The 11582-nt window shown below is 31.0% G+C and overlaps 1 protein-coding gene across 1 annotated transcript in view; it reads left to right on the plus strand.

Annotated features, from left to right (window-relative positions):
* The window catches only part of LOC119604077, a 50428-nt gene extending 41552 nt beyond the window's left edge, over nt 1-8876 (plus strand). The window contains exons 7-8 of the mRNA XM_037956507.1: nt 6591-8086; nt 8331-8876. Coding sequence (XP_037812435.1) covers nt 6591-8086; nt 8331-8876 — 2042 coding nt within the window. The remainder of the gene's footprint in view (nt 1-6590; nt 8087-8330) is intronic.
* Nucleotides 8877-11582: the final 2706 nt, after the last annotated feature.

Below are 11582 nucleotides of genomic sequence, written 5' to 3' on the forward strand. Positions count from 1 at the left end.
TTTTTGCAATCGATTCTTATTCAACAATAAACTCTTAAGAAATGATTTAAACAGAACGTGGGACCAGGACCACATGTGAGCAGATGATTGTATAACCAATATACCAACCAAATAGATACATATTATGACAAAAACTATACAATATTGTACACAACCGACGTATACAACGACATGTATGTAAACTTATGCATACATATGTGTAAAAGTTAGGGTGTCCCCTTAACAACAGTTTCTAATCCTTATTTTAGAGAGGGTACTGATAAACGAGGAGTAATTACTCTACTTTTTGGAGTATAAATTAAAAAAGTTTTCAATTTTGAAATCACATAATCTTTTTGTTAAGGGACACCCTAAAAACTATACATTTATTAACATTCTACATGTAGAGGGCGTATCATAGTGACTTTTATTTGTTTGGGTAATTAAAATGAGGAAAGGGAATTACATATACATCAACAAATGTACCCATGTATGTATAAATGTGGTCTGAAGCACACACACACACATTCATACCGAGAAGGGGGTGACATTTTAATCCATTGCTAATCGTGTATGCCATAGTCATATATATATGTAAAGAAAACGGGTTACTAAAGAAAGCCAAGGAAAAGCTTGTTGTTGACGAAAACAATTTTGAAGAAGGGGATTTTAAATGTTTATTTTTTGTAACTGATAGATTTTGGTACTCATATGTATGTAGTCGACAAAAGTGAAAAAGAAAAACACTTGACATTATTCACACCTTTAGAAAAACAAATAATAAATGAGTTTTCTAGAGCATATATTACGGGGGAAGGGGGGAGAGCATTATTATGGATACTAAAGAACTTAACTATGAACAAGATTTTAAAGAAATTTCAAACAATAGATTCTAATGAATTCCTTAATACTAGACAATAAAGTTTAATAGATTCTTCTACACTCTAATGAAGTTTTCTTAAGACATGTTCCTTTGACTCTAGGGAACTTTTCCTTAGAATTGTTCCTTAGACTCTAGGTGAACTTTTCCATAGAAATATTCACTAGACCATAGTGAACTGTTTTATAGATAGTTCACTAGACTTTATCTATAGTGAACTTTTCTATAGAAATGTTCACTAGACTATAGTGAACTTTTCTATAGAAATGTTCAATAAACTAAAGTGAACTTTTCTTTAGACATGTTCAATAGACTATAGTGAACTTTTCAATAGAAATGTTCACTAGACTATAGTGAACTTTTCTATAGAAGTGTTCACTTTTGAATAGAAATATTCACTAGACTATAGTGAACATTTCTATAGAAATGTTCACTAGACTGTAGTGAAATTTTTCATAGAAATGTTCACTTGACTAAAGTGAACTTTTGAATAGAAATGTTCACTAGACTATAGCGAACTTTTCTATAGAAATGTACACTAGACTATAGTGAACTTTTCCATAGAAATGTTCACTAGACTCTAAAGAACTTTTCTAGATAGATATTCACTAGACTGTAGTGAACGTTTCCATAGAAGTGTTCACTAGACTTTAGTGAACTTTTCTAAACAAATGTTCACTTGACTATAGCGAACTTTTCTATAGAAATGTTCACTAGACTATACTGAACTTTTCTATCGAAATGTTCACTAGACTATAGTAAATTGTCCTATAGAAATATTCACTAGACTATAGTGAACTTTTCTATCGAAATGTTCACTAGACTATACTGAACTTTTCCATAGAAATGTTCACTAGACTATAGTGAACTTTTCTATAGAAATGTTCACTACACTATAGTGACCTTTTCTATAGAAATGTTCACTAGACTATAGTGAACTTTTGAATAGAAATGTTCACTAGACTATAGCGAACTTTTCTATAGAAATGTTCACTAGACTATAGTGAACTTTTCTATAGAAATGTTCACTAGACTATAGTGAACTTTTCTGTAGAAATGTTCACTAGACTATAGTGAACTTTTCTGTAAAAATGTTCACTTGACTATAGTGAACTTTTCTATAAAAATGTTCACCAGACTATTGTGAACTTTTCTGTAGAAGTGTTCACTAGACTATAGTGAACTTTTCTATAAAAGTGTTCACTATACTAAAGTGAACTTTTCTATAGAAATGTTTACTAGACTGTAGTGAACTTTTCTATAGAAATTATCACTAGATTGTAGTGAATTTTTCTATAGAAAAGTTCACTGTAGTCAAGTGAACACTTCTACAGAAAAGTTCACTATAGTCTAGTGAACATTTCTATAGAAAAGTTCACTATAGTCTGGTGAATATTTCTATGTTCACTTGACTATAGTGAACTTTTCTATAGAAATGTTTATTAGACCTTAGTGAACTATTCTACAGAAATGTTCACTAGACTTTAGAGAACTTCTCTAAAGAAATATTCACTTGACCCTAGAGAACTTTTCTATGAAAATATCCACTAGACTGTACTGAATTTTTCTATTGAAATGTTCTCTAGACAGTAGGGAACTTTTCTAAAGAAATGTTTATTGGATTGTAGGAAACTTTTCTGCATAATTTTTTACTATAATCTACTGCATTATGTCTATAAAAATGTAACTTATGTTTAGTGCTGCCTAATTTTTGGCTTAATATATAAATAACTTTTAATATCTACTTTTAGGCAGAAAAAACAAAAAACATAATTTTCTTTAAATAAATACGTTTTGATTTTTAACTTTAAAATTAATTTTCGAATAAAACATTTCTAATTATTGACTTTAAAGACATATTTATTTAATAAAAGTAATAATTGAACTAAATTCTTTGATGCATAACTTGCAAACATCTTTTATTTTAAAATTTGTTGTTTACGGTCTTTATATTATCTCTTCTATAAGTCTTTATTTACATGAAATATTTTATGCTAAAATGTTAAAATGCCATAATGTCCTTTATGGTAAAATCATTTCTTAGAAAATAAACCGTAAAAGTAAAGAAAAAAAGAAAATAACAAAAAAAGTCTTATTAAAGTGTTTAGTAAATAAATACAAGTTAGTAAAGCATAGCATATATTAAGGCTTATAAGCCTTTGTATTTTGTATAGTATTAATTTTTTTTGTTATTGTTGTTATAAAACAATGTGTAAATTTTACCCTTAAGCATTTCAGGATTTTCTTCAATTTCCTCTCCCTTAAGTAGCATGTTGTGGGGTTAACACCAAAATTGTGGCTTTTAAGATAAGATTGGGAAGTAAGGAGAAATTGAAAGAAAATTTTCTTAGTTAAACTTTAGTAAGAAAGAAGTTTTTAAATTGTTGTTTAAGCGTAAAGATTAGTTAAGTTAAATTGATTAAATTTTTTAAGTTTTTTAAAATATTCTTTAAATTATAATTAATTTCTTTTGTTACATTTAATTTCAATTTAAATTTTTCCACAAACCACTGCAAAAAAAGTTGCAGCCATTTTTGCCTCTCTACTCTGCAGCCAACTCCCACTTCTTGCCATAAAAAAAGCCTCAAAGCCTTTTAAAGATCAAACATTTCAATTAAGAGCAAACATCAGCAGACTTTGTTAACAAAAAGTAAATTTTTTTTAAACAAAAAAAAGAAAAAAATTGTTCACAAGTGGCAAATATTAAAAAAAAATCGGAGAAAAAAACTTTTGACTCATCAAAATTTTTAACTAAGGGTTTAAGTAAGCGTGACAAACAAAAAAAAAAGAGGCGAGCAAAAATCTGTTCAAAAGTCTTAAGGCATTTATTTTCTTCTTGCCACGAAATGAGCATATTAAATTATAGAAAAAAAAAAAATTAAACAAATTATAAAAACTTTGTTAAAATGTTTAAAGGAGTAGACAAATACATTTTTTAAGAGACATTTCTATAAAAATGTTCACTAGACTGGAGTGAACTTTTCTAAAGAAATACTTTCCAAACTGTAGTGAACTTCATAGAAATGTTCTCTACACTCTAAAGAACTTTTGTATTGAAATGTTTACTAGACTCTAGTGAACTATTCTATAGAAATGTTCACTAGACTATAGTGAATTATTCTATATAAATATTCACTAGACTGTAGTGAACTTTTCTATAGAAATGTTCACTAAACTGTAGTGAACTTTCCTATAGAACTGTTCACTAGACTATAGTGAACTATTCTATAGATATGTTCATTATACTATAGTGAACTCTTTTAGAGAAATGTTCACTAGACTATGGTGAACTATTCTATAGAACTGTTCATTACACTATAGTGAACTTTTCTATAGAAATGTTCACTAGACTATAGTGAACTATTCTATAGAAATGTTCACTAGACTATAGTGAACTATTCTATAGAAATGTTCACTAGACTATAGTGAACTATTCTATAGAAATGTTCACTAGACTATAGTGAACTATTCTATAGAAATGTTCACTAGACTATAGTGAACTATTCTATAGAAATGTTCAATAGACTATAGTGAACTATTCTATAGAAATGTTCACTAGACTATGGTGACCTATCCTATAGAAATGTTCAATAGACTATAGTGAACTATTCAGTAGAAATGTTCTCTATACTGTAGTGATCTATTCTATAGAAATGTTCACTAGACTATAGTGAACTATTCTATAGAAATGTTCACTAGACTATAGTGAACTATTCTATAGAAATGTTCACAAGACTATAGTAAACTATTCTATAGAAATGTTTACTAGACTATAGTGAACTATTCTATAGATATGTTCATTATACTGTAGTGAACTCTTTTAGAGAAATGTTCACTAGACTTTAGTAAACTATTCTATAGAAATGTTCATTACACTATAGTGAACTTTTCTATAGAAATGTTCTCTAGACTGTAGTGATCTATTCTATAGAAATGTTCACAAGACTATAGTGAACTATTTTATAGAAATGTTCACGAGACTATAGTGAACTATTCTATAGAAATGTTCACTAGACTATAGTGAACTTTTCTATAGAAATATTCAGTAGATTATAGTGAAATATTGTATAGAAATGTTTACTAGACTGCAGTGAACTATTCTATAGAAATGTTCAGTAGACTATAGTGAACTATTCTATAGAAATGTTTACTAGACTATAGTGGACTTCTAAAGAAATGTTCACTAGACTAAAGTGAACTATTCTATAGAAATGTTCACTAGACTAAAGTGAACTATTCTAAAGAAATGTTCACTAGACAATAGTGAACTATTCTATAGAAATGTTCACTAGACTATAGTGAACTTCTAAAGAAATGTTCAGTAGACTATAGTGAACTATTCTATAGAAATTTTCACTAGACTATAGTGAACTTCTAAAGAAATGTTCACTAGACTAAAGTGAACTATTCTATAGAAATGTTCATTACACTATAGTGAACTTTTCTATAGAAATGTTCTCTAGACTGTAGTGATCTATTCTATAGATATGTTCACTAGACTATAGTGAACTATTTTATAGAAATGTTCACGAGACTATAGTGAACTTTTCCATAGAAATGTTCACTAAACTATAGTGAACTTTTCTATAGAAATGTTCACTAGACTATAGTGAACATACAGAAGAATTCATCAATTGTTGATGCTGTTTCTATAGGGAACCTTAAAGATCTTCATTAAATTCTGGGGGTTATTCTATATATAACTTTATCAGTCGTCATAGAACTTCGAAAAACTTTTATATATGCATGTTGTTCATAAAATTGTTGAGCTTTTCTATAGAAAGTTTATTAATGTTTAAGTAGCTTTTTAATAAGTTCATCTATATAATTGATCCAATGTTTAGGCATTTTCTTTAGGTAACTTTATAGATCTTTCAGAAGCTTTTTCTCAGAAAGTTTTTGAAAATTTAAAAAAGATTTCTTGCTGAAGTTTTACGGATCATTTAAGAAGAAGCTCTTTTCTTTGGTTTCTGAAGAGCTTTTCTGCATAAGAGCATAGTTCATCAAGGACCTATGATTTATGTTGGAATGGGAGGAAATAAACCAAACTTTTGATACTTTTAAGATTTTACTTTAATTGTCTTTAACATTTCCTCACCCTTAGACAAATTACAAAAGCTTTTGCTTTCTATTTGCCAAAAAGATATCAAAGTTTTTTTTTATTTATTTATCTTACCAAAGAAGATTTCTTGACAATTTCTACTCCCAAACTTACATACTTACAACTTCCCGTATGCAAATTCAAATATCACACATTAAGGAGTATTAAATTAACATGAGAAACTTTTTCCTTTCAAGTCGTAAACCCAACACACACAGTGAAAAAATCAAAAACTCAAACCTCAGCGCCATTTTGATTTCTTTAGCAAACTTTCTGCTGTTCATATATAACCTTTTGTATGCTTTCTTATAATTTTTGGTTAAATTTCTTATAACTTGCGCAAAGTCAGCAGTAAAGTAAAAAAAAAAGGAACTTGATGATGAAGAATGATTCCAGCAACCCTCTTCTTTTAATGGGCATAAGTAAGGGGAAAAAGGGCAAATTGTTTTTTTGAAAATCTATTCAAGTAGATAATTGCGATAATCTACTTTTTAACAATATAAATAAATAAAATGCTTGAGATATATACAAATAAGTTAATTTGAAAATAATGATGACTATAGCTGAGAATTTAGCATATGGAAATTTTTTACTTTAAAGTATTAATTCTTGTCTTTTTTTCCTTTTCAGCGGTTCAACATGAAAGGGGACCACGCAAGCCTAAACTACATCCTCAGCTGCATCATCAACATCCAGCTCATCATCATGCCCATCATCATCATTTGAATGGTTTAGCGGGCCATCCTCATGGTCCCTATCATGCCGCCCACTTGCCGGTATCTTTAGTTACCAATGTCTCAGCTTCTTTTAATTATACTTCACATATATCGACACATCATCCAGCGGCTGGTTTTCATGGACCTCATCATCCTACAGCTTTTCATCATCCTGGACATGGTCCCAATGCCAATGGAGGAGGACAACATGTGGCTCCACCTCATTTACCCTTTCCTCCTCACTTACTGCCTCAAATGCATCATAATCTTATAGCGGAGGCTACCAGTAAATTGCCCGGCTTGGCGGGTACTGCAGTCACAAACAACAATCTAGTGCCTACTTCTTCAGCCGCCACAAGTTTGCCAGCACTTAATCATCAAAACCAAAGCAATGCAGTACCTACCTATGATCTCACTAATAGTCGTGGTGATGGTTCTTCGGCAGGTAGTGCTGGAGCTGGCAGTACCACCAGTTTAGAATTCTATAATAAAACTATGAATCAAAACTATTCATCACCCTCGCCCACAGCTTCCATACAATCAATATCATCGGTGGGAGGTCGTTCTTCGTTGGGCAGTGAATCGCCCAGAGTAAATGTTGAAACTGAAACCCCCTCCGCCACACCACCTCCGCTATCACCCTCAAATTCACCAGGACCACAAGAACCCCTATCACCTACGGATACCAATCATACTACAAGTTCTCATTCGCCCATTATATTAAATAGTCCACTTAGTTTGAGCCATCATCAACTACATCAACATCACAATAACAACAATAATAACAACAACTCATCATATAACAATCGTAATTTAAATCTACACAATGCCTCACCCTGTTCGTCGCCTACACGTTTGGCTCAATCACCATTACATCTGACAGCCTTTACACACATACAGAAACGTTCATCGCCCCCCACTTTACACACTATAGCATCCCTACAATCATCAAACCCTCATATTGGTTTAGTAGCACTACCACCAACTTCCCTTCATCAAACTGCAGCCACTTCAACACCTACCACTTGTCTGACAACCAACCAACAAACATTAGGCCAACAGCAACCACCACCTCCGCCTCCTTCTACGTCTACAACATCATCTTCCTCGACAGCTTCGCATAGCCAGCATACACAAGCTGCTGCTGCTTTGTATGCTGCACGTCAAAATGGTTTCATTGAATTGCTCTTAAGTCCGGATAAATGTCAGGAAATCATTCAATATCAAGTACACAATTCCATTTTATTTCCACCGTTGCCACAACAATTAATTGGTTTGGATTCACGTTTGCTGTCCTGGGAAATGTTGCAGGAGACTACGGCTCGTTTATTGTTTATGGCTGTGCGTTGGGTGAAATGTTTAATGCCATTTCAAACCCTGTCAAGGAGTGATCAAATATTATTGTTGCAGGTAAGTTGGAACAATATTGTGCCATAAAAAATTTCTTCAGACTTTGAAGAAGTTTTCCATAATAAAGTTTTTTGATAGAAAAGTTCTGCAGACTTTGAAGTAGTCTTCAACTGAACACTTTTTCAGACGTTTTTCATAAAACAGTTCTTTGGACTTTGAAGAAGTTTTCCATAGAGATATCTTGATCAAGACTCTGTACTAGTAATTTTAAATCAAATTCTTGTTTTTCTTTCTCTCTCTTTAGGAATCCTGGAAAGAACTTTTCCTTCTCAACTTAGCCCAATGGATTACACCTCTCGATCTGGCACCTATTTTTGAATCACCCATAATCAAAGAGCGTCTACCACAAGATGATATAACCGAAACGGAAATTAAGACAATACAAGATGTACTCCTAAGATTTCGACAAATTGCACCCGATGGCAGTGAAGTGGGTTGCATGAAGGCTATAGCACTTTTTACACCCGATGTACCTGGTCTATGTGAAATACAGCCTGTAGAAATGTTACAAGATCAGGCACAATGTATATTAACCGATCATGTTAGACTGAGATATCCCAGACAAGCTACACGTTTTGGTCGTTTATTACTACTGTTGCCTTCCTTAAGAACTATACGAGCCTGTACTATAGAGAGTTTGTTCTTTAAGGAGACAATTGGTAATGTGCCTATAGCCAGATTGTTAAGAGATATGTATACCATGGAACCAACAGCAGCGACGAATATAGGGGCCGTGGGAGCAGGAGGTCTTAGTGGGAGCTTGAATGGTGTTCAACAGCAGGAGAAGTAATAGAGAAATATGTGCTTATAGAGTTAAGTTATGAAAGCTTGGCAATATTATGTAAAAATATCATATAAGAAAGCTAGAGCAAAAGAGCTTTTATATGAAAGCTTAAGCTATTTAGCGATATTTCCGTTAGGAAAGTTGTGCTAGTTAGAGATGTACTCCCTAGGAAAGCTTGAACTACATACATATATAGCGACTATAGACTGGGCTATAGATTAGACTATAGACTAGACTATAGACTAGACTATAGACTAGACTATAGACTAGACTAGACTAGACTATAGACTAGACTATAGACTAGACTATAGACTAGACTATAGACTAGACTATAGACTAGACTATAGACTAGACTATAGACTAGACTATAGACTAGACTATAGACTAGACTATAGACTAGACTATAGACTAGACTATAGACTAGACTATAGACTAGACTATAGACTAGACTATAGACTAGACTATAGACTAGACTATAGACTAGACTATAGACTAGACTATAGACTAGACTATAGACTAGACTATAGACTAGACTATAGACTAGACTATAGACTAGACTATAGACTAGACTATAGACTAGACTATAGACTAGACTATAGACTAGACTATAGACTAGACTATAGACTAGACTATAGACTAGACTATAGACTAGACTATAGACTAGACTATAGACTAGACTATAGACTAGACTATAGACTAGACTATAGACTAGACTATAGACTAGACTATAGACTAGACTATAGACTAGACTATAGACTAAATATAGAGTAGAATATAGACAGGACTATTAGATAGATATGACTAGACTATAGACTAGACTATAGACAAAAGATTATAGACTAGGACTATTAGACTAGACTATAGACTAGACTATAGACTAGAATATGGACAGACTATAGACTAGATTATAGACTAGATATAGACTAGACTAAGTAATTAGACTATAGACTAGACTATAGACTCGACTATGACTATACTATAGACTTGACTAATAGCTAGACTATGGGACTAGACTATAGACTAGACTATAGACTAGACTATTAGACTAGGACTATAGACTGCTATAGCTAGACTATAGACTAGACTATAGACTAGGACTATAGGACTAGACATTAGACTAGACTATAGACTAGACTATAGACTAGACTAAGATAACTATAGACTAGATATAGACTAGACTATAAGACTTAGACTATGACTAGACTATAGACTAGAATATAGACTAGACTATAGAATGGACTATAGACTAGACTATAGACTAGCCTATAGACTAGACATAGAGACTAGACTAGACTATAGACTAGACTATAGACTAGACTATAGACTAGACTATAGACTAGACTATAGACTAGACTATAGACTAGACTATAGACTAGACTATAGACCAGACCAGACTAGACTAGATTTCCTTAACAGAAAAGCTTGTGCTAGGTAGCGAGAGAGAAAGTAGCTGAAAGAAAAGCTTTTCTTAGATGCCAAGCTTGTGCTTATTAGCGTGAAAAGCTTTTTACATAATTTCCTTTAAATATTTTCTTTAAAATAATTGTATAACCAACTAAAAACAAGCGAGAAAGGGAAGTTCCTAAATTGATTTTTCAAATTGTGTTTATCTTTAATTTTTCACATACAGACATTTAAGCACTATTACCCCTGATACACCCTGACCCTCCTCCCCTTCATAATTTCAAATCCATGTGTTGTCAGTATTTACGCGTTTTAGCTTCTTTTTATCTACCTTTTACTGCAAATGTTTTGAGTTTCATTTCATCATGTTACGTATAGCTCAGCATAGTTTATGGTTAGATTTGCTAAAACGTTAAAAATATGTATCTTTATAACCTTTTGGCTATTTTTTTACAATCTCTTTGTTTTTATTTAAAATATGTATATAGAATATTTTTTTAGAATTTATTTTATCAAGTATTTTGTTATAGCACGTTATTGTTTTTTTCGTTTACGTTTTCTTTTATTATTATTTAAAAAAATATTTCGCGGTTTATTTGATGGCTGATATACCTCTAACTTCCTTTGAAAAGGACAATGCTGATAATGTATTGCGGTTACAGTTCAGTTTTGATGACGTTGAGTTTAGAAATAATGAAAAAATAACTTTGCTTTAAGCGTTTATTTCAGCTGAATTTGAATTTAAATTGAATTTCAAAAAAAATACAATAGTATTTTTTTAAACGTTTATGATTTGTAAAAATTGCTTTTATTGTGTAATAAATATTCTAAAATTTAAATTGTTTAAAAAAAAACTGTTGTCTTTATGCATATTTAAAAAAAATAAAAATTATGAATAATAATAAAAGTAACTAATAATAAATAATTCTATCAAATAGTTTGTATAAATTGAAATATTTACGAGTATTAGAATAAAACAATAATAATCTTCTTAATATGTTAACTTTAATATTCAAATAAGCGATAAAATTCCAACAACAACAACTAAATAAATACAACAAATGTTAAAGTAATTAAATAGTATTAGTATTAAAACCAATAAAATAAAAATAATAAATACTACATGAAAATGTGCAATAATAAATTTAATAAATAAATAAAAATTAAATATTAAACTTAAATTTGTGTTTTTATTTAAAATTTAGTTTGATAAGATAGTGATAGACTGGTTAATAGAATGGAGCTTAAGGTTTTATACCTCTTCCTCTCTCTTCATTATTATGGTTTTTTCTCTAGTACTTATCGCCC

The sequence above is a fragment of the Lucilia sericata genome, unplaced genomic scaffold (assembly GCF_015586225.1).
Source record: "Lucilia sericata isolate MDLA Ls3-8-SP2 unplaced genomic scaffold, ASM1558622v1 Contig000359F_arrow, whole genome shotgun sequence".
Taxonomy (NCBI): Eukaryota; Metazoa; Arthropoda; class Insecta; order Diptera; family Calliphoridae; genus Lucilia; species Lucilia sericata.